Source organism: Rutilus rutilus (genome assembly GCF_951802725.1).
Source record: "Rutilus rutilus genome assembly, chromosome: 15".
In the NCBI taxonomy this organism is placed as follows: domain Eukaryota; kingdom Metazoa; phylum Chordata; class Actinopteri; order Cypriniformes; family Leuciscidae; genus Rutilus; species Rutilus rutilus.
In genome coordinates this window covers 37,767,166-37,792,277 of record NC_140220.1, presented here as the reverse complement: position 1 = coordinate 37,792,277, position 25,112 = coordinate 37,767,166, and the positions used below count along the sequence as shown (strand labels likewise).

The following is a 25,112-nucleotide window of genomic DNA, read 5'->3' as shown; positions in this document are numbered from 1 at the left end:
AATATTGTTTTTTGCCAGCTGTGGTAAACAGCGTGCATCTATGCCGTTCATTCATTCATAAACAGAAACCCGAGAAGGAAAAACTTACTAGTATTCCTCAGCTCGTATTCCTCATTATTCCTCACAGTGCTGCGAGACGGTGTAAGCAAGTAATGTTCTGAATAAACTTGTGTTTTGGTTTTCTCGAGCTGATACAGGGGGCGTTCACAGGATTGCGCGGATTACCTCAGCCATTTGCGTTTGAATAGCGTGCGTGGGTGGAGTCACATTACATTTGAATTAGCTCTAATGAGGTCGACTGGAATCGCTCTCTTTTAATACAGATTTCACAAGATGAGAATATTTGTTTTTTATATAAATTACTTCATTTAAAAGAAGAGAATTCAAGCTTCATGCCTGTGTGTCTGTATGTCTGTTTGACTGAGTATTCGCTGAGCTACAGTTCATTTTCGGACGCGTTTCAGAATGGACTACACTGACAGAGAGAAGGCAGAACTCGCTTCGAGTTTATTTTTCTTTATTTGGCAAAAAGCACAACACTGTTTTTATTGTGAGTATACACAAAAATAATACACATTTAACAGAATCGATTGATGTATGAAACTTGTTTTGTAAAATCAAAGTCAAAAGAGTATTTAGGGTCTCAATTCAACTCATAAGGAAAAAAGCGAGCAGATCATGCCGGCGTGATCACCGACCTCTAAGGGTTAACCACTGCTCTAATCTGACTGTCTAGCTTAAGGTCAGAGTCGATTTTAACCCCTAGGTTAGTGATGATTGGCTTAGTGTACTGGGCCAAAGCACCCAACTCAACAGAACGGGTCCCAGTAGTGCCACCAAAAATCATCACTTCTGTTTTATTCACATTAAAACTTTTAATGAAAACTTTTAACTTTTAAAAAAAAATTAATAGCCATCCAGGCTTTTATATCATCAAGACACTCCATTAACGGTCTGACAGTGTCATTCTTTTTAAGAGGCATGTAAATCTCTGGCTATAACAGTGGAATGCCATAACAGTGGAATGCTTCCTAAGTATTGAGCCAAGCAGCAGCAAATAAAGAGAAAAGAGAAGAGGGCCCAAAACTGACCCTGAGGGACCCCACAAGAGAGAGGTGCAGAAGAGGACTCAGAGTTCCCACAGCTGACACGGAGAGTACGATCTTCCAAATACGACCTGAACCATTCAAGCGCTATGCCCTTTATGCCCACCCAATGCTCCAAATGAGAAATCAGAATTTCTTGGTCCACAGTATCAAATGCAGCACTTAAATCAAGAAGCACAAGAACAACATAGTCACCAGAATCGGTAGCTAAATAGATATCATTAAAAACTTTTAAAAGAGCCAATTCTGTGCTGTGTAGAGATTTAAAACCGGACTGGAAAACTTTGAGGATATTGTGGTCTTTCAAAAAAGCCATTATTTGATTACAGACTATCTTTTCAAGGATTTTTGAAAGAAAGCGTAGTTTGGATATAGGCCTGAAATTTGCAAGATCTGCTGGATCAAGATCAGGTTTTTTAAGCAGAGGATGCACTACTGTGTGTTCAAAAATTTCAAGGACCACACCTGAGGACAGACTGCTATTAACAACTGCAAGAACAGATGGTCCTACAGTGGGAAAAACCTCCTTAAAGAGTCGAGGAGGGATAGCATCACGTGGAGAACCTGAGGGCTTCAAATAACTAACAATCACCTGTAACACATGCAAAGTCACAGGCTCAAACGTATCAAAGACAGCAGAGCAGAGGACAGAGACTGAGGGGTCCCAGGCAGAAAGTGAAATTAGAGCCGTAGTGGAAGTGACTTTATCAATAAAAAAGCTTAGAAAGTTTTCACAGACAGCTGGGTAGGCATCAACACAGACCATCTGCGGAACATTAATAACTGAATCGATAGTTTTAAACAAAACACAAGGCTTATTACAGTTTAACAGAATAATCTTAGAAATATATATATTCTTTTAGCATCCTTCACAGTTGTCTGATAATATATATATATATATATATATATATATATATATATATATATATACACATATATATATCAGTGGCGTGGCGTGGGGAAAATTTCTGAGGAAGCCAATAAGACACAACCTCTAAGCTGTGTGTTTTAAGGGGTAGGGGCAGAAAATCATACGTTACCATTTATATGTTGCTATTTGGATGAACTATTAGAGCGCCCAGCATCATCTTACCGGGACTTACGCTTGTTACAATCCAACACTTTGAGCACGGACGCTCTCTCTCTCTCTCTCTCTCTCTCTCTCTCTCTCTCTCTCTCTCTCTCTCTCTCTCTCTCACTCACTCACTCACTCTCTCACACACACACACACACACACACACACACACACACACACACACACACACACACACAGTCCTCTAAAAAACATGGTAAGCAACAAGAAGATAACCTTTTTCATTTAATACACCCTTAAATCGGTGTGACGCTCATGTAAGGACAATAGCGGTTATTCACAAACAATCACAACAATGAACAACAAAGTGCACTCACATGCTGCTTAATCAAAGCACGCAAGAAACAGTAAGAACTATAATCACATTAAAAAAATAACACATCGCTAAATGGGCAGTTCAGACCAGACGCGCTCTCTCTCTCTCGCTCTCTCTCACACACTGCTGCTGTAGAGGCAGTTTAGTAAAAGATTTTTTTATCAAATACTCCAAATCTTCACCCTCCATAATTACAATTAATAATTTTAGCTAACTAGCTAAACAAGATGTCAACACAAATCAACAAATCTTCCGCTATTTCATTCATTGACGATGATAACGTGATGTGATTGGCCTGATGCCAACAAGTTCATGGCTTCCCTTGACACTGTCCTGACCAATCACAGGGGAGCAGTGTCGTGACAATAGCGTCACCTGATTGGTTAATCATTCTTTTTTTTTTCTATCAAGGGATGCCAACTCAGCCTGGCCTCCTCACAGACACAGGGTGCAGTACCATGTTTTCAACGCTCATTCACCATGTCACTTTTATAGGGGCGCTGTTTTACACATCATAAAACGCTCAGTAATGAATGAAGAGAGACGATGAGGGGATGACAGAAGGATTACGTAAACTGTGAAAACAAAAGTGTTTATTAAATGACGATTATATTCTGAAAAAGCGAGGAAGCCTGGCTTCCCTTGGCCTCCGCAAGAAAACGCCACTGATATATATATATATATATATATATATATATATTTATATATATATATATATATATATATATATTTATATATATATATATATATATATATATATATATATATATATGCATACACACACACACACACACATACATACAGTATATAGATGTGTATATATTTATACACAAATATTTTATATGCTTTTTTTCACAAATTGTGCTTGCAAATTGTATAATATCCAATGTAAACATGTTTAGTAATTGTGCAGTTAATTCTCATACTGTATTTTCAGTTTTGGAATATTTATCCTCTCCCCAAATTTGTTACTAATAAAACACAATACAAATTATTTAAAGACAAAAATTATATTTACCTTTTAATAGTTTGTTAACATCTACCTTGTAAGTATATTTTTTAATTAAAAAGGTTACAATTACAACAACAATTCAAGTGTAATCTTACAGTATATTCTACAGTATAAACTGTACCCAAATCTAACTTAATCAACAAAATGTTGTCTTTCATATTTCGCCCGACTGTAACGTTGTTTTCATGAAATATTAGGGCATATAAATGTTATTTCGCAGTTTAATACGTTGCTTTTACAAATAGCCTACATTTTATTTCAACATATTTTAGATTTTTACTCATCTCAGTATAGCAATACAGTTTGCTAAAACATCATCATTCATTCACACATGCGATTTAAATTTAAACTATCTTTTTGTGAGCTGTGGTAAACAGCGTGCATCTCTGCCGTTCATTCATTCATAAACAGAAACCGGATTCACGTGAGAAGGAAAAAATAACTTACTACAGCATTCCTCAGCTCGCTCCTCGATATACCCGCACTTCTGAGGTACATTTTCCATTATTATTATTTCTCACAGCGCTGCGAGACGGTGTAAACAAGTAATGATCTGAATAAACTTGTGTTTTCTCGAGCTGATATGGGGGCGTTCACAGGTTTGCGTGGATTGCCTCAGCCATTTGCGTTTGAATAGTGCGCGCTCTCCGAGGGCGGAGTCACATTACATCTGAATGAGCTGTAATGAGGTCGACTGGAATCGCTCTCTTTTAATACAGATTTCACAAGATGAGAATATTTGTTTTTTAAATAAATTGCTTCATTTAAAAGAAGAGAACTCAAGCTTCATGCCTGTGTGTCTGTATGTCTGTTTGACTGAGTATTCGCTGAGCTACACTTCATTTTCGGACGTGTTTCAGAATGGACTACACGGACAGAGAGAAGGCAGAACTCGCTTCGTGTTTATTTTTCTTTATTTGGCAAAAAGCACAACACTTTGTTTTTATTGTGAGTATACACAAAAATAATACACATTTAACAGAATCGATTGATGTATGAAACTCCTATGGAAAATCAAAGTCAACAGAGTTTTTATGAGTTTCTTTTACACTGATAAAAAAAGCGAGCTGGTATCGCCGGCGATACCGCCGACTTCAGGGGGTTAAAACGTTTTCAGAAAAAAAAGAAGAATGTATTCAATCTCCAAAAATGGCTTGTTAGAATATTGTGGGTTTTTGTGAAGTCACATGGGCAAACACATTTGCATATGACTGCCTCTAGAGCAAGACTTCAACAAATAGTTTTACATCATTGCACTATAGGCCCCGCCCCCTGGTGATCAGTTACTTTGATGTTTCCTGTTTAAACAGAGCATCTGTACAGTCTCCAGAAAGACTCCAGCGTCAGAAACAAGTGGATGGTTTATCTTGAATGGCATCCCGGATAACACTAGAGGATTATGTGTTTGTTTGGAGCATTTGACTGCAGACTGTTTTGTAAATGAGGCACAGTGTAAGAGAGAGTTTGGAAAGAAACCAATGCACCAAACCAATATCAAGGAACAATTGTATTGGATCTGACAGCAGCTAGATCTCAGAGCGAAAACACATTTCATAAAAAAATGTAAGCAGTTTAATAATTCTGGGCATGGTGAGCTCATGCGTGAGCGGCGACCGGCGGCGAGACAGCGTTGTGTATTGTTTTATGTTTTATTTGTTTGTTTTTTGTTTGTTTTTTGTTTGTTTTTAACGAAGCTTCAACAGTTATACTCAAGGAATATTAACGGATTGGTTGTCAACCTGCTTAACTGCTGGCCTTGGTGCCTGAGCAACTAACATGGAGCTGATGGCTCTATTGTTTTTGTGGCTGGCGTTTTATTTCGCGGACTCTCTAGGTGTGTTGTCAAATCCACCGGTAATCAGATATAGTAGAGACTTTCTGCTACAGTGGAATATCCCTCAGATCATCAAACCACCGGATCTAGTTTTACCTGACTTGAACTGTTACAAAGATCTACGGTGTGGAGAAAGTAAAGCCACTGGTGATTGTCCACGGAGACCCAGGAAACGCGGTAAGCGGGGAGGAGTTCGTGTAAGGCTGAAGAAACAGTCTCTTTCCCGTATTCCCTTACCGTCCATTATTCTGACTAATGCGCAGTCTCTTCGTAATAAAACGGATGAGCTGCAAGCTCATGTTCGATTCCAAAGGGAATTCAGAGACTCATGTCTATTGGCCATCACTGAGACATGGCTCTCCGACAGTGACTCGGACACAGACATTACTATGGACGGGTTTGGTACTCCTGTGCGTTTGGACAGAGATGCTGGTGCTACGGGCATGTCGCGGGGAGGAGGAGTTTGCCTGTATGTGAACCAAAGGTACTGTAAGAACGTCATTGTTAGAGAAAAACTGTGTACTAAAGACGTTGAGTTGCTGTCGGTATCGTTACGTCCACCATACCTGCCACGTGAGTTTCCTCAAATATTTGTTACGGTTGTCTATATCCATCCGAGAGCTAATGCAGATAGAGCCTCAGAAAGTATTCTTCAAGTAACTCAAAGATTGCAACTGATTTCTCCCGATGCACCAATGTTAATCATGGGTGATTTTAACCATTGTTTGATGGATAAGACCTTGAGAGACCTTTACCAATATGTCACATGTCCAACCAGACATAACAGGACTCTAGATTTATGTTATGGTTCTATAAAGGGTGCATATAAATCTCTCCCTCTTCCCCCGTTAGGTGGGGCTGACCATAATTGTATACAACTTGTCCCATTGTATCGTACAGCCCTAAGAAGGGGAAAAACTTTAATCAGACAGTCTAAGAACTGGACTGAAGATTCCATCTCGATCCTTCAAGGGTGTTATGAATGCACTGATTGGGAAATGTTTAAAGAGTCATGTGCTGACATAGATGAACTTACTGATGTTGTCAGCTGTTATGTGTCATATTGTGTGGATAACATTATTCCTGTAAGGTCTGTAAAAGTATATCCAAATAATAAACCATGGATAACTAAATCACTTAGGGTGCTGTTTAAGGAAAGACAGCTTGCATTTCGGGAAGGAAATCTTTTTGAGTTGAATCGGTTAAAAAAGGAGGTGAAATTGGAAATAAATATGGCAAAGGTGCATTATAAAGAAAAGATAGAATGGCAGTTAAAAAACAGTAATTTGGGCTCAGCATGGGATGGCATGAAAACCATCGTTGGGACAAAGTCTAAGAAAGATTCTAGGGTGGTATTGGAAGGGTGTAGTGATGATTTTCAGCTTGCAAATGCATTTAATGAGTTTTATGTAAGGTTTGATACTTGTGACTTTGAGAATATTCGTAGTGAGCAGAAAAACAATTTAACTGTAAATGGATCTATCCCCTTTGCAGAACAGGATGTAATTAATGGGTTTAAACATTTAAAAGCCAGCAAAGGCGCAGGCCCTGATAATATTGAGGGTCGGCTGCTTATTTCCTGTGCAGAGCAATTGGGACCTATTTTTTATTATATTTTTCAACTGTCCCTTACTCAACAGAAGGTGCCGAGATTATGGAAAACTTCCACAGTCATTCCAGTGGCGAAAAATAATCATTCAGTGGTACTAAATGATTTTAGGCCAGTTGCTTTGACCTCATTAGTTGCGAAGAGTTTTGAAAGATTGCTTAAAAAAGAGATTCTTACAAAGGTGGAACATTCCCTTGACCCTCTTCAGTTTGCTTATAGGGCCAGGCGTGGGGTTGAGGATGCTACGGCCACTTTGTTGAATTTGGTACTTAAGCATCTAGAGGGAACTAAGACTCATGCTAGGATTTTATTTGTTGATTTCTCATCCGCTTTTAACACGATACAACCTCATATTTTAGTAGAGAAGCTTTTAAGTTTTGGTTTTGATTTTAGTATTGTTGGTTGGATCCTTGACTTTCTAACTGATCGCATTCAGAGAGTAAGGGTTAATGGTTGTTTGTCAGAGGTATTGTTTTCATCCACAGGGTCCCCTCAGGGATGTGTCCTTTCTCCACTCCTGTATATTCTATACACTGATGATTGTAGAAGCAGGCATGACAATAGATTTATTGTAAAATTTGCAGATGATTCAGCGATTGTCAGCCTTCTTGGTGTTGGTGAATGTGACCATGGCCCTGTGGTAGATGATTTTGTTCATTGGTGCAACGATGCGTTCCTGCAAATAAATGTGTTAAAAACGAAAGACATGATTATTGATTTTAGGCGTAATCAAATTGATCTTAAGAGAACAACTATCAAAGAGCAGGAGGTTGATGTTGTGGAATCATATAAGTATCTGGGGTGTGTGATTGACAACAAGCTGAAATTTAATGTAAATGTGGAGACGATTTGTAAAAGGGGCCAGCAACGTTTGTACTGTCTACGTAGACTGTCCAAATTTAAAGTTGATAGGTCGTTAATGATTTTGTTTTACAAATCTTATATTGAGTCGGTTCTAACATTTACTATGTTATGCTGGTATGGAATTCTTGGTGTGAAGGCAAAGACTGCTTTGGTGAAAATAGTAAATACTAGCAGTAGGATATTAGGAGTTCAGCAGAGTCACCCTACCGACTTGTATAACCGGCAGGTAGTTAGGAAAGCCCGATCCATTTTAATGGTTACTTCACATCCTCTCTATTCTGAGTTTCAGTTTCTACCCTCAGGATCTCGATTGAGATTTCCCTTAGTTAGAAGTAACAGGTATAAACATTCATTTATTCCTACTTCCATCTCTCTGTTAAATTCGGGTATGGGGGGATTAGGTGGAAGGAAGTAGTTGTTTGGGTTCTGTGTATGTACTTTGTGTGTGTACTTATTTTCGTGTTAATTTTTTAATTTTAAATGTAATTTAACTTTTACAGATTTTTAATGTATTGTAAATTGTTCCTTTGTATGCTGTCTTGCTGTAAAACCAATTGCCCTTCGGGGACATATACAATAAACACTAAACACTAAACACTAATGCCTGCTTACGTCACAGTGTACCGCAACTTCAAAAAGGAAAATTCAACTGCAGTAGCCCCCGTTCAACCTGAAGAGGGCAGCACTCAGGTGTTTTTACACCAGATATTGTACAATTAAAACACTTTATACCCAAATGTCAAAACATTTACTTGAATAAATGAACAGCATTAATAAAGCCCCAGTCTTACAGATCATTAACTTAAAAAAGTTGTTTCAGGGTTTAGTAACCCTTTAAGAAGGACCTTTTTTTAAAAAAAATTTACGCAACCCATATTGACCCGTCATATTTATATGCAGACAAGTCAAGCGAAACGGGGTTAAATGCTATAAAACGGGGCTAAATGTGCATTTGACTTTATTCTACTTTAAACCACTAGATAGCACACAAATACAGCTCAGCACTTTTTTTAACAATCGTTTTTGATGATGCACATGCACTTGATCCTTGACTCTATCGCAACGCAGAGTTGATTCTGCACTAATTTGATCTAGCTATATATATAGGGACGCAAATTAAGAATGAAAAATATCAGTAAATAACAAACAAGCTAAAACAAAATAATTTAAATTGAAACTGAAGGTAACTGGGGTTGGGCTCACATAGCCTTACTCTCTCATTCGAATCCAAATGTTTCCATATTCGCGATGTATTTGGATGTTAAATTATTATTTATTATAGGCTTCGTACTTCACTAGCTTTCAAATATCGACGGAAAAAATAATCCTCTTCACATGCGCAGAAATGTGGTTGGAAACGCCACCGTGGAGCGGTGCTCACGCTGAATGGCACGAATGGTATTACTGACTATTTAAACTGAGCAGTGTAATTTCTTATGTTAGATTGACCATTTTATTTTGATAATGAACAGGCTGCGATGTCAAGTTTGCAGTGCTGGAATATGTTGTGTGCACGTGTAACAGGTGTTATATTTATTTATTAATTTCACTCAAGATCTCTCCCTTTGTTATTATAATTTTTTATATTTATATACTCATTTATTATTCTGGAATATATTATTCTTTTAATATTTCATTTAATTTATTCTTTTAATGTTGATTTCTTTTATTTGAGATGTCATGTTTCTATGGTTATATGGTCATTTTTCAGTATTGCTAAATATGGCGCGTGGCTCCTTTAATACTTATGTTTCGGTTCTGGTTGCTCTCCTTCAGTTTGTGATAAGCATGACTTAAGAGAGGTGAGTTGTGCTGAAGCTCAGTCTCAAAGGCTTGATATGAGTTTTGTTTATTGTACTAAAGGGTAATTTTGTTCTTTAATGCACTTTAGTCTTATTCAAACATGTATGAAGTTTGTGTTGCCCGGTCTCGTTCATCTACCCACACAACGTAAAGCTAAAGGAAGACCGGTCACGCGTGAGGCGCCGGTGCGATCAACATAAAAACATACTCCGTCATTTTGGTCATACAGATAAGAGTAGGATTGTTCGAAACTGCTAAGTATTTACTTTTATTTGTGTACACTCACAATAAAACAAAACATTGTGCTTCTGTAAAATAAATAAAGCAAACAGGATGTGCTTTCTGTCGTCTCGGTTTCCTTTCCGTCAACTTGTTTGTGGAGCGCCTCACAAAAATAACCCAAACTCAGCAGCAGACTGTCGCACAGTTTCTTCTTTTGTGTTATTAGTCTGTTAATTATTTAAGTCAAATATATTTTGCATATTTATTCCTTTTATACTATGATTTTATGAAAACAGTTTTTATTTTATTTTAAATGTAACTCCATTTTCCTTAAATCCTCCTGGGGACCCAGGGTTTGAAGACCTGTGCTCTGGGGAACTGAGTTTGGCTCCCCTAGTGTAAGTTAACCTCAAGGAATATATTAAAACAATGTAAAAACTCCATGTCATGACTGCCACCTTCAGTGAGGCGAAATAAGGGACACCCATACACGAACCCTGTGAAAAATGCGTCAAGAGTTCGGAACTGATTATTTCAACATGACACAACATGGGAAACGGGATCAAGTATGTAAACTAGCAACAGAAAACATTTGATATGATTATTTTACATTTAATTATTTGATTTATTTATAAATATAGACAATAAAAACATTCTAAACCAGTAGTCATGTTTTTGACAATTTTGCATGGATGGGATGATTTTATTTATTATTTTATTTATTTACTACTTAAATTGTGACTAAATTATTATTTCATTATTTGTTCCATTTTTATTTAAATAATTTCACACTTTTTAAACTTTTTTTAAAATGGCATAAATTGTGTATGACAGATAGGATCACCATTTATTATGCATACATAGATATGATTAATATTTATAAATGATAAATTAATAAATAAGATTAATTATAATATATTAATTAATCTGTCTAATAACGTCTACAAATATAGTAATTACTAGTAGTCTATAGTAGTCTATCAAACTCTGAAAAAGTATGGAATATTATATTAAGAGATTATCCAAAACAAAAAAACAATAGGCCTAACGTTATACCTTTAAAAGCACAGATTTGTCTGTCATGGCACAATGCTTTAAAGGACAAGTTCGGTATTTTACACTTAAAGCCCTGTTTACAGATCGTTTCTGATAAAATAGAACGGTTAAGATTAAGAGTGGTCAGGGGTGTTCACTGATGTGCTCACACAAAAATCGCTGCAAAATATGCTTTCCAACAGGTGTTTTACCATTCGTTGTAAAACTGTGGAGCTATTTTTCAAAACGTCTCACACCCGTAGATTCTTCCGTTGAGAGCTTGAATAATAAACACTCCAGCCCAGTTGGTGGCGATAATGCACCTTTGCCGATTGCAAGCAAACCACTGGCATTTCACTGAATACACAGAAGAAGCAGAAGAAGAAGCGGCGGAGTAATACCGTACCGCACACATCTCTTTCAATACAAGTCAATCGAGGAGACAAAAACTACGATAAAACCTGTTGGAAAGCATCTTTTGCAGCGATTTTTGTGTGAGCACATCAGTGAACACCCCTGACCACTCGGTGAGTTTCACATCTTTGTAAACGAAAGTTTAATGCGTTTTATGAAGGATTGTCCCAGTGCACCTATGCAGCAATCCTTCATAAAACGCATTAAACTTTCGTTTACAAAGACGTGAAACTCACCGAAATTCTGTAATTCATTCTGTAGGCGAAATTCATTCTGTAGGTGGGGGGGAAAGCGAAAGAAACCTAAAATTCTCGGGACAGCAGCATGTGTACAAATTTTAATCTTAACCATTCTATTTCATCAGAAACGATCTGTAAACAGGGCTCTAAGTGTAAAATACCGAACTTGTCCTTTAAGTCAGAAGTCCACCGCGTGAACAAATGAAACTGTGCAGTTCGCCTTACGTTCATCATTAATTACAGGACAGACCCACTGATACCTTTTTCCCATTCAGATATCTGGAGAGATGAGTGAGCTCAACATGTTTTATAAAACTGCGCATTCTTTAGCTATTAATGATTAAACACTCACAGAGCTTTTCTGCAGTTGACCACAGCTGGTACCAGTCTTCTTCTACCCTCAGCTGATGTGTTGTATTTCCTGGGGTTCAGCTCATCCAGCACCTCCTCTGATATCTGAAGCATATAGGCGATTGTAGAGCAGTGAGACGGAGAGAGTTTCTCCTCTGAGTGTTTGTCTGATTTCACAAACTCCTGAATCTCTCTGGACAGAGTCTGATCTTTCACTTCCAGCAGACAGAGGAACAGATTGATGGATTGATCAGCTGAGAGAGGATTAATATTCTGCTCATCTTTGATCCTCTGTTTAATGTACTGTGTGGTTCTCCAGATGCTCTCTGAGCTGTTCTCTGTGTGTGTCAGTAGATCCTGTAAGAGTCTCTGATTGGACTCCAGTGAGACGCCCAGCAGGAACCGCAGGAACAGATCCAGCCGTCCATTCTCACTCTTGAGGGCTTTATTTACTGCTGATCTTAGTAGATTACACAGAGGGACTCCCTTTACTAATGTCAGTAGATCATACAGAGGGTCTTTATCTCCTGCTGATGTCTGTAGAGCATACGGAGAGAATCCCTTTACTGATGTCAGTGGATCATACGGAGAGAATCCCTTTACTGATGTCAGTGGATCATGCAGAGGGTCAGATCTGAAAAGTCTGAATCCATACAGTGATTTCTTGTCCTTGACCACATGTGAGTAAAACACAGAGAAAGCAGCGAGAAACTCCTGAACGCTCAGATGAATGAAGCTGTAGACTTTCCTCTGATGAATCACAGATTCCTCCTTAAAGATCTCAGTGCAAATCCCAGAATACACTGCAGCATCAGTGACGTCTATGCCGCTCTCAATCAGGTCCTCCTTATAGAACATCACATTGCCCTTCATCAGCTGATGGAAAGCCACTTCAGCAAGTTTCACAATCACTTCTCTGTTGGACTGCAGGAGTTTGTCTGGATCTCTCTCTTCATACTTCTGATTCCTCATGTTGATCTGAATCAGCAGGAAGTGGATGTACATTTCAGTCAGAGTTTGAGGGATTTCTGCACTCAGATCTTCTTCCAGGAGCTTCTGAAGCACAGTGGAGGAGATCCAGCAGAAGACGGGTATGTGGCACATGATGTGGAGGCTTCTTGCTCTTCTGATGTGTGAGATGATTCTGCTGGCTTGATGCTCGTCACTGATTCTCTTCCTGAAATATTCCTCCTTCTGAGGCTCATTGAATCCCTGAATCTCTGTCAGACGGTGGATGTATTTGGAGGGGATCTGATTGGCTGCCGCTGGTCTGGAGGTGATCCAGATGAGAGCCGAGGGAAGCAGATCTCCTTTCATGAGCTTTGACATCAACACACCCACTGATGAAGTCTCAGTCACATCAGAGACTTCCTGAGCGTCTGAAAACATCAGTGTGATTCTGCTTTCATCCAGACCATCAAAGATGAACACAACTTTACACTCCTCATAAATCTTTGAGTCCAGATCTTGAAGTTCAGGATGAAAGTCCAGCAGAAGTCTGTGAAGACTGTACTGATGATCTTGGATCAAGTTCAGCTCTCGAAATGGAAGCACAAACATGAAATCTACATCCTGATTGGCTTTTCCCTCGGCCCAGTCCAGGATGAACTTCTGCACAGAGACGGTTTTCCCGATTCCAGCGATGCCTTTAGTGAGAACAGTCTTGATCTGCTCTTTCTCCTCACATCCTGGTTCAGGAGAGGCTTTAAAGATGTCATTGCAGTAGATTGGAGTGTCTTGTGAGTGTTGTGTTCTGGCTGTTTTCTCCATCTGTAAAACCTCATGGTCTTCATTCACTCCTTCTCTCTCTCCCTCTATGATGTAGAGCTGTGTGTAGATCCTGTTCAGGAGGGTTTCATTCTCTCTGAGTTTCAGTCCCTCAAATAATCTCTCATACTTGTTCTTCATGCTGGCTTTGTGTCTGTGTTTGACTCTCTGTAGTTCATCATTCACTGGTTGAGGAGAATCTCCAGTCTGATCATCTCTATCCACTACTCTGCTGAAACAACACAAATGGGGGGAAAAAAGATGATTTGATTAAAATAAATGATTTAAATCTATAAATAAAATTAAACTATAGTGAATCAATACAGATGTCGATCTGTATAATTAATGTCTTACATTTCAGTTTCAGTTCAAAAGTTATTTTTCCATCACAGCTGAAGGTGACAGAGACCAGGAACAAACTCACTAACTTCACATCAAAACCTTCATCCTCAATCTGACACCAGAGATTCTGTTAGACAATAAGTTTCTTATATCTGGACATTGAGATCAAAGTTCATTTTCCATCACTGATCGTTTGTCCACAGATTTGAGGTGAAATCAGAAATAAAAACCGAACTCATCTCTCAGTGTGCATTCAGTGCAATATATATCAAATATATTAAAACAATTAATATTAAAGATCTGGCTAATCTGGAAAGAGAAATCAGAAAGAGGGAATCAGAGATGATGTAAAAGACCACACATGAAGGCTTGAGATATATAACAAGATTGAAATATAGGTATAATGATAAACTATCTAAGAAGGTTGAGTTTAGATTGTTCAGGGCAGAAATATTGTGAATCTGCTGATAAATCGGGCAAGCTTCTGGAGAACTATATTAAACACAGAGAAACGTCTGCGCTAATTCCTACTATTCAGTCACTGGAGGAATAACTGTTACTAAGCCAGAGGATATTAATGAAGTTTTTAGACAGTTTTATTTGGATTTATCCACATCTTCCTGTGAAGCAGGGGCTGGAGATATAAAGGTTTTCTTGAACTCATCAGATTGCCCTAAGTTGACAGAAGAGCAGAAGCAGGGAGTGTATTCCTCTATTAGGATGAATGAAACTGTGGAGGTAATCGGGTCCCTGCCTCCTCTGAGTCTCTGGGGCCAGATGGCTTTACCACAGAAGTTATTGAGTGCTGAAGTGTCTCCATTACTGCTGAACATATATAATGAGGCAGTGTGGGCGATGGCTGATGTAAACTCACCAGTAGCAGCAATTTCACTGACGCGAAAGAAGATTTTGACCAGGTGGAATTGGTTTATTTATTTGACACATTAAAAACCTTTTGGTTTGGGAGTTTTTTTTAAATGGATAAATTTACTGAACACACCACTTCAAGCTGGGCTGCAGACTAATAGACAGATCTCTTCTTATTTTACGTTGGTAGCGTCTGGACCAATCAGAAATACACATTATTCATTATATTTAACAAATAATCCAGCAAACTCATTCTCCCAAAGTTCTGTGGTCCATCCCCTGAAAACTGCAACTATTATCCCGAATGAAGCTCACACACACTGGCAGAACCAGGTCTCTGGATACAGGACTCATGAAGACTGATGAGGTTTACCACCAGAAGGAGTTTACAGAGAGTTGTGGCTCTCACTTCATTCTTGTTCAGAAGGACAAATAAAGAAATGTATAAACATGCATCTCATTTTCCCATCTCATGATTTTCCTTTTATGGGGTTTGGCCAATGTATTCATTCTCTCTTTTAAACTCTTTAATTCATGTTTCAGACTTGCATACTATGGTTAACCAAAATCACATATATAGCATGTTTGGTCTCTATGAACTCCAATCTTCATTCCACATTTGTTAATTTACATTACATTATGCTGACTTTAGTTCTACCAGCCGTTTAATTTATTATGAGTCATTCTGATGCCTCTAATACTGGATTATATCTCACCTGGGGTCAGAGGTCACTGCTTTATCTCTGAAATGAAGAGGATGACCCATGGATGCGTCACTCTTCATAGACACACAGCTGGGGTCAGAGGTCACTGCTTTATCTCTGAAATGAAGAGGATGACCCATGGATGCGTCACTCTTTATAGACACACAGCTGGGGTCAGAGGTCACTGCTTTATCTCTGAAATGAAGAGGATGACCCATGGATCCATCACTCTTCATAGACACACAGCTGAGGTCTGCAGATGAAGATCTCTCTCTGCTCTTTCTGTTCCCCATAATGAGAAACTTTACAGAGAGACTTCAGACCTGCATATGGAAAAACAGAGAACAAATACATAACTATATATATATACTGTATATTCATTCGGAGCGAATGAGGCGAGTGAGTGAGAGGAGAGGCGAAATTACAACTGTAATAAAAATTTTTATGAGATTGATGTTTAAACAAATGTAAAAATAAAATAAATAAAATCAATGATACTTTTAAACATGAAACTAAACCACCAATAGGTGGCTGCAAGTGAACGTCTTAATAAATTAATCATTGAATCATTCATTAAAATTATTTGTTTAAAATGCTGAATCATTCAATAACAAAACACCGCCTGAGTGTTGCTTTTCTTTTGTAACTATTTGCGTCTGTGAAATAGAACAAAAACAGTCAATATTGTATCTAAATTGTAAGTGTCTACATATTAACTAGGCTACTTGTTTATTAAACTATAAATTCAATGTGACATTTGCAATCGTAATAATATTCAGTAGAACAGCGCAGTGAACACAGAGCGTTGGCACAGCGTACCCAACCTTCTAACAACCTTCTAACAACGCCAAAAGGTTGCTATAACTACGTTGTGTGGTTAAGGTTGTTACAGCGTTGTCACAATGTTGACGTTGAACCACCGTTCAGGGCCATTGCTGAAGGTTGTGCCGAGGGTGTCTGGACAACCACTGGACAACACGTGTACTCGTCACTGCCCTGAAGAGCCAATCAGCCTTTTAGATTTAACCAACCGTTAGCCGTCTCGTTCTTCATCGAGCACGAGAGAATTGCGCTAAATTTACCTCAACTAAATAAGATAAATAATTATTCAAACACAACCTACAACTTCCTTTTCTAATGTGACATTTATTTGTTCAGTCTAACTCAATTTGATATATGCTAACTCAATATAACCATATGCAGTTTTAATAAAGTTGAATTAGCGTAACCTGTCATTGTTCTCTTCAAAGTGTGCACTTGCAGGTGTTGATTATAATTAATTTACTTTAAGGATAAACAATATTTAAAAAGTATATAATACTATATTATATGAGACTAATTAAAAATTTACCTCAAAACATAAGATGCTAAATGGGGGATATCTATATCTAGAATAAAAATAAATAAATTGCCAGAAGGTCGTCTCTCAGTTGCTGAATAACACAATAACGCTACAGCCCTGTCGCGCATTACAGTTCTACGTTGTTACAATGTTGCGAGTACGTAGACAGCGACGCTGCCATAGTAGAAATGCAACGAGCCACAGTTGTTGCCACACCGTAAATGTGTTTGCTGGGAGCTCTCTTAGTCGTGTTATGTTACTTAACTATATCATATCATATAAATAAAAAAACTTAACATCTTTACCTCAGTATGTTTCTTCTGTGAGTTTGTGTGTGCTCTTAAGCTTATGTGTTTTAATTTCTCCAGCCTCTCACAAAGAGACAGGCAGCGCAGCGACCAGTACACTATACATTATTACACTGACTGTATAAGATCAGAATCGTTTCTTTCGGTCGGGCACTTTAAAGAAAAATCCACTTGTCCCGGACAAGAACGGTTTCTTACGGACACGTTCGATCCGGAGAACCGATGAGCTGGAGATACTGCGCATGCAGATGATGATGATGATGATGATGATGATGACGATGATTACTATTATTTAACTGAAGTTATTAAAATGTTAAAGGGATAGTTCACTTTGAAATAAATTTTTGGTATGTTTTAGCTTACCTCAAGGGCATCCAAGATGTAGGTGTCTTTGTTTCCGCAGTAGTTTCAATTTTGATATTTTTAGGTCAAACCGTTCTTGTCTGTCAGTCATATAATGCAGGTCTATGGTCACTGTCTCAAAACACAAGCACAGAGTCCAAATTAAAACAATTCCCCATCGTCCAAATGAAACAATTCCCCATCATAAGTACACATTGATGGCCTAAGACACGAAACGAGCCGTTTGTGTGAGAAAACGAACAGTATTTATATCGTTGTTATCTCTTGAACACAGCACACGTCCAAATGATCTGACGGCGCGGGCGGGTATAGATATATACATAGATGTCGCTTGGCTACGGTTTCGTTCCAATGAACTGCAGTCGCCAAAATGTTTCAATGTGAAAAACCCTGCGATAATAAAACAAAAATATGGCCTGACAAAATCAGGACAGGTGTCCCTGAATAATAGGTGTAATAATAAGTGTCTGAGGTGAAACACATATTACTTTACAATAAATAGCTTTTATAAAAATGTATGAAAATAAAGTATGTGTGAAGTCTACTTGATCTTTTGGAAATATAGGGGTGTAAAAATGTACACTTTTGTATATTTTCAGTAAAGAACCAATAAATGAATCTGAACTAAAAGCAGAATGATCATAGATCTCGATATGATTATAATCCCTGTCGCCAGTTGCAGAAACTGCTTAGACTAGTTTTACAGCTCAGGTTAGTTGTTTCTTCAAGACTGGTCAAAACATTTAAGTCAGTTTCATAAAAAGATAGACTGGTCTAATCTGAGTCTGAAAAGTAAGACTAATTAGCTCTAAGTTACTGATAGTTGGTCAATCTAGTTCTTAAACACAGTCTTAATTTAGCGGCTCTGTTGAAACTGGCCTCTGAAGATGAACTTGTGGCTATAGGCCTAACGTTAACTTGCATGCGTCATAACTCCCTAAAATGACCGCAATCGAAAATATGATAGCAATCAGAAAACATTCTATGACAATATGACATGATATCAGAATCAGATAAATGTTCTTACCGTTGTGTGATATTTATGTCAGTTTTTAAGTCCTCGAAATGTGACTCTACATTTCTTCAGAATCGAGTCTTTACTTTCGGTTTGGACTCAAAGGTGTTTCCTCAGAATCGCGCATGCGCAGGTAGACCTCAGGTGTCAACAACAGATAAACCCCGCCCATCTCCCTTCTTCTTCTCTTAGTTTTCTGGCGGGTTTCAGTCTATCGTTAAATGTGTTTAGCGTCACCTACTGGAGTGTGTGACATAATGACTTCCTCAATCTCTAATTAAATGTTTAGTGATTAACTCAAATAGCATCTGCTAAATGAATAAATATCTAAAGGCTTTCTGTGCTTTTCCTACATGTTAGGATTGTTGTCTTTGTTCACATGAGCGCTGGAGAAACCAATAACATGAACACAATATCATTTCTTTAGCGCAGATGAACAACAAACTGAACTTTAGAGGCCGAGAACTAGTGATGGAGAAACTCTGATCTTTTCCAAACTCTGAATCAACTGAAGCGATTGATTGCCAGAATGACTGACTCTTCTGAAGCGCTGGAAACACTGGCGAACTCCTGCTGGGCAAACCTGTGTCCCTGTATGACCAAACATCTATAATGATCAATCTTTATCAACACACTGCACATGTGTTCATCAGTGGCATTTATTACATATAATCTACCATTAAATATGACGTGTCTGCATCATTTGTGCTTTTGTAATGCTTGTTTTTGTGTGTTTTACGCAGGGCTTGGATAATTAACTTTCACTGTTTCTCTCTGTGAACCCATGAACCATGTCTATATTTATTTACTTTTAAATTAGACATCATTTTAATAATCATTTTACATATTAATTTAATATATAATTTTCTTCAGAATTACTGAATTCAACAGCAAGTTCTTGACATATTTCACACATTTTGTAGGTATAAATTGAAAGAACAATAATTTACAGAAAAAAATAAAAAATATTTAACTTAAAAATAAAGGCCATCACTAACATGTTACATTTATCAACCCATGAACCAGTTTCTTAAAGTTTTATAAATTTGTAAATATAGTATTAATAATAATTGTAATGCCATATTTGTAATAAAAAGGTAAGAGTTTTATTGAATAGTCTCTTATTGACCTGAGTAACCAAGCTGTGCATAAAAACCCTATGAGTTAATAAAATAACAGATATTATACAGACACTTCATATTTAATGGTATTAGATGATTTGTTAATTTCATTTATTAAATTAGATGTTCAACACAACATCTGTAATGTGTTTGTAAAGGTGTTGTTCTGTGTGTTCGGGTCAGTTTGTGCTGTATTTACACTGTTTGACCAGCAGGAGTCGCCAGTGTGTGTTTGAGTCTCGAGCGCTTCGAAACAGTGAATCATTTAGTGAATCGGTTGATTCATTTGATTCAAAGTGTGGAAAAGCTTAGGATGCGTCTCAATCCGCTCCAGAGCTTCTAGCTGGTGAATCAGTGTATGGTGAACATGGTAAGGACAGTAAGGACAGTAAAGCTCACGACACATCGGGAAACTGATGACTCTGTTTCCAGCGACGTCACAACGTCCTCAATGTACAACATCAGTCCAGAGCTCATATCTCTCTCACATTACTTGTGCTGTCATATAAAGCACATTATGATCAATACTTTGCTTGTTAAATATACATAACATTTCATTACATCTAACACTTCAGCCGTAAATACATTATAAATGTTAATTAGATTATGTTCATTACCTGTCTAGTGATGTGTGTTTCTGCTGGAATATAATAAAATAATGATCTGTATTTTATCCGATGTATTTTTATTTATGTATTTTATCCGATGCTGAGCCAATCAGGGCTGTGTTTCCCAAAAGCTTCACTCGCCAAAAATGGGCACAAGTTCTTGCCGACATTGAACGTCTCCAAGGCGAAAAACATGGACTCCACAATCGCTGTCATATTGCTGATGATGACCTTCTTTAGAGAGAAAGATGAGGCCGTTTTCCTTCTTGCTGATGTAATCATTTTACCGGATTCATATAATGGCTGATGAATATGTTCAGATGTATAAAGCTGTATTGCGGTCTCCCACATTAGCACTGCTTCTGTCTGATCTTCTGCATCAGGACACCAGTACCCATGCAGATCAGGACACCAGTACCCATGCAGATGCTGAAGCTCAGCCGGCTCTTCACGACACCAAGAGTCCTCATGCTGGGTGAGGCTGGCATTCAGTGTTCAGACTTACACCAGTGGATTTACTGCAACAGCTCCTGATTCGGCTCTAAGAGATCATTCGGCCCTATAAGGTCAAGCGTTCACATGTGTTTTTTAGGAGATTCCATCCTGACATGGAAAACATGGATGCTCTGTGTAGAAGTAAAGCTGGTCCTCCCGCCAGTTCACCTCAGGATGACTCCACATCTGCCCTGCTGTCTTCTTCACTTCTCTCTATATTCTCACCCTGGAGAACCAAGCTGAGGCCGATCAACCCTGGATCATCCAGAGGAACTATTGATGAAGCCATAAACATTCATAAAATGGTGTCTGTGGATAAATCCAGAGAACACAAAATGCAGAGGCAGATTTCAGCAGAGGCGTAACAGTGAGGATCGAGCAGCGCTTCATCAAGGACTTCACCAGTTATGACTGGCAGAATTATTAGAGTTAGGCAAGACTTTTAATACTGATTCAGTGAAGAGGATGGAGTTAAAACAAGAGTCAACAAACAAAAGTCTCATTTCAATATTTGATTTGCTTTTAATGGGAAACACAAGCATTGCATTTAAATGTAATCAGGAGCATTTGTACATTAATTGTCTGGAGCGGGAAGTTCAGAAAGGGGACGCATTGAGAAACGCAGATCTCTCTGTAGATCTATGCAGTGTTGAACATGTGCTTCATCTCTTCAGCGTGTGTGTACAGTTGCTCCACACTGCAGTGTTGAGTATCGCTCTTTCGGTTAATACAGAGGTAAGTACTATTGTTCATACACAATATTCTTCAATACAATGTTCAGCTGTTGAAGAACACATTAAAACTCATAAGATGAGAGCGGTTTTATCTTTGTAACATGGATCGAGGAGATCAGGATCCTAGACTTTAGTTTAAAGGGACAGTACACCCAGAAATGTCCTCACCCTCACATAGTTTCATTCTCATTTACAGGTATTACGTTTCGGCACATCTCCTGGCTGAATGTGTTGTGGCTCCATATACTGTAAATGAAATGAAAGCTGTTTATCACACTGATGTCTGTCAAGCTGTAGTGGAACTCAGTGGGGATTTCTTTAAGACTGAAGCTCGGCTTCCCCTATAATGGCAAAACATTAATGTTCAAATATGTACTATTGTGTTAACATTTTATTGACTAAAAATGCGTTAGAACATGTTCATCTTAAAGACGAGTTGGTTCAGAATCAGCTCCATATAGCAGGTCGGCTGACTCGATCTCCTTCTCATTCCCGGAGCGTCACAGTGCATTTCCCTGTTGAAGCTGATGTAGGCCGAAAATGAGCTTCCCCTCTTTGAAAGAGCAGCAGCCGCCACTGGTGTAACTCCAGTTTAGTGTTTTGTTCTCTATAGGCAGCAGAAATCTGGGATCTGCATTGGCCCTGCCAAGTCTGGAGAGTGTTAATTTTACAGTTCTTACAGTTTTATTTTATTTTAATAAAAGTTTTTAAACGGACTTCTGAGTGTTATCATAATTGACGTGACATCTAATAATCAGTAATATCACTGTGTGAAATATTTGTTGAATACAAACCTTTATATTGCATTATTTCTTAAGTCCCAGGATGCACCACACAGCTTCTTTAGTGGAAAACCCTCCAATAATTCCAAAATAGGTTTCTCATGATGGAGAACAGAGAGAGCAGAGAGAGATCTTCATCTCCAGAACCCAGTTGTGTGTCTGTGAATTCTAAATTCAGTGATGAAGCAGTGACCTCTGACCCCAGGTGATGAAGCAGTGACCTCTGACCCCAGTGATGAAGCAGTGACCTCTGACCCCAGGTGATGAAGCAGTGACCTCTGACCCCAGTGATGAAGCAGTGACCTCTGACCCCAGTGATGAAGCAGTGACCTCTGACCCCAGGTGATGAAGCAGTGACCTCTGACCCCAGGTGAGTGTAAACATAAACATATAGTGGGTGATTTAACTTCTCTATAAGAGTCAAAAACTCTGAATTCACACAGAGAGATGAGATTTGCAATAGAGCTGCAACTAATTATTATTTTGATAATTCTTTAATTTGTCGATTATTTTTTCGATTAGTCAGATGAAGAGGCAAATAAATACAGGTCATATGAATTCTTACTTTTTTTTTATTATTAAATGTAATTTTCATCCATTATGTAAGGAATAATTGATTCCGGTCCGTTGAATTATTAGAAAGTAAAAAAAATACTACTGAATAACTACTAACGCAGGTAAAGTCACCGGCGACTTTTATTTATTAGTTTATTCAACAATGAACTGCATAAGAACAGCTGACTCTCTGCTTCTGGCTTCTTCTGGTCTCACAGGTCCTCTCAGCCCAAACCCTCTGGGCTCGACAGTCGCCCGCTGCTGACCTGTCAGTCTTGTGTCCATATAGCTGACTCTGATCAGTGGATTCAGATCGAGCCGTCGGCCCGTACAGATGAAGGAGGGTCAAAGTTCAGGGTCAGCACTGACCCAGGCCGCTACGAGTGTGTCAGGACCAGAATGCGATGGGTCTGTGACTGTGTCGTCACCCTTCAGTACCGGGCCGTAGGCGGATCCTTCCTCAACGGAGAGCTGGGGAAGCTGCAGTGCAGCCGGATCGGTCCAGTGATTGAGCTGACGGTGATCTCAGGGAAACTGGAGGAAGTTCATCTGCCCCATTACGCCTGTTTAGGAGAGTCTGACCCCTCTCTCAAAGATGCTGTGAAAGTCCTCACCGTAGAAGACGAGGGAATAACCACAGAACCGGTGCAGCTGACCCGATTCCATGCTAAGATTGTCCAACCATCCTTCTCTATTGCAACAGTGATTATAAGTCGGATAAAGCGACTGTACGAACACTGCGATCTTCTTCTCTACATGCGCTGTAAAGATCCTCTCATTCTATTTATCTACTTCTTTCCATATGATGATTATGAAAAAGAAAAATTTGAGAAGACTGAAAAGACAAATGACCCAATCAAGCATCCCAAACCTGACAGGCCATTCCGGATGAAAACGCCACACTTTCTTAACATTCCTGGTGCCTTGATCCATCCCAATGAAGGGATCTCCTTCAGGAGAGAAACTCCCCCAAACTTCTTCAAGGTCAACACTCGTCTGAAGAATGATCTGCAAGTGACTCAGAGAAGAGGATCAGAAGACCGTCTGGACTGCAACCATTAAGAAAGATGAACTTGATCTGATTCGTCCGTAAGAGAGTCGAGCCGCGTCTGAGGAAGATAAAGCAAGATATTCCGATAAGCATTGGCCAGATCTCATTCAGGGGCTTAAAAATGTCCAGATCATTGCAGATAAACTGTGTCAGCAGAACCTAATTAATGAGGAACAACATTCAGAAATCACACCGAGTTTCACCAGTCAGGAGAGCATGAGGAAGATCTGTGACATTAAACAGAGATGCTGTGAAAGCTGAGTTCATCTCGGTTCTTCAGGAAGAGAAGCTTTACCACTTCTGCTCCTGGCCTGACAGTCTTGTCTGTTTTGTCTCTGTTCAATGTCTCCTTGTTTGTCTTGTGTCTGATCACATGGCTTTGTCTTTGTTTGTGTTGGCCATGTGCTCCTTTAGCCCCGCCTCCTTGTTTCCTGTTGCCACGCCCCCTCGGTTATCCCTGTCTAGTCCTCTCGTCCCTTTATATTGTGCTCTTTCCTTCATGTCTTTGCTGGCTCGTTGCGTTCATTGTGTGTGTGTGTGTGTGTGTCAGTCACTGCTATATTTAGTTTTACTTTTTTGGCAATTTCCTTTTGATAATTCTATAGTTTTCTTGTTTCTGTGTTTTTACTCTAGTCAAGTTTCAGTCTTTTGCTCCAGTTCTCCCAAACCTTATCTAGTGTTTTACTATTATTTTCTCTAGTTCTCTGCCAGGTTGCAGGTTTTTGTTTCTTTTGTTTGCAGTTCCAGTAATTCTTTTCTAGGATTTTCTTATTTAGTTTTAACCTTTCATTCTTTTTCAATATTTAGTCATTAGTCTCATTAGTTTGTAAATGTAATTTTTCTTGGTGAAAAATTAGCCATAAACTATGAAATGTAGAATTTACTAAAAAGGATAGTTGTGGCATATATAATCCAGCTGCAATGAGGAACAATAATATTGTCTTTATTTAATAAAAGCCATTTTTTTTGTAAACTTTATTTTGTTGTCTCAGAATGTCCTTCATTGCCTTTATTGTCATTGCATTTAAATAAAACGAGATTATAGAGCCACTCTAGTAAGGTGTATCATTATAACACATATACGGTATATAAAACTCATTTCACAACATGTTCATTGCAAACATACACACACACACGCACGCACACACACACGCACGCAC

The 25,112-nt window shown here is 38.6% G+C and overlaps 2 protein-coding genes across 2 annotated transcripts in view; one reads left to right on the top strand and one right to left on the bottom strand.

The window, feature by feature from the left end:
* LOC311304835 (uncharacterized protein) overlaps positions 1 to 18,721 on the bottom strand; it is a 30,761-nt gene extending 12,040 nt beyond the window's left edge. Inside the window, exons 1-4 of the mRNA XM_084432148.1 lie at positions 18,619 to 18,721; positions 17,592 to 17,702; positions 15,591 to 15,901; positions 11,900 to 13,894 (exon numbers count right to left, since the gene is read on the bottom strand). Of these exons, the coding sequence (XP_084288274.1) occupies positions 11,900 to 13,894; positions 15,591 to 15,871 (2,276 nt within the window). The 5' untranslated portion in view covers positions 15,872 to 15,901; positions 17,592 to 17,702; positions 18,619 to 18,721. The remainder of the gene's footprint in view (positions 1 to 11,899; positions 13,895 to 15,590; positions 15,902 to 17,591; positions 17,703 to 18,618) is intronic.
* Positions 18,722 to 22,445: 3,724 nt separating this feature from the next.
* On the top strand, positions 22,446 to 25,000 carry LOC311304855 (NACHT, LRR and PYD domains-containing protein 1 homolog). Its single transcript, XM_084432200.1, has 2 exons — positions 22,446 to 22,551; positions 23,120 to 25,000. The coding sequence occupies exons 1-2, from the start codon at positions 22,448 to 22,450 to the stop codon at positions 23,961 to 23,963; spliced, it is 948 nt and encodes a 315-aa protein (XP_084288326.1). The 5' UTR covers positions 22,446 to 22,447; the 3' UTR covers positions 23,964 to 25,000.
* The last annotated feature ends 112 nt before the right edge of the window (positions 25,001 to 25,112 follow it).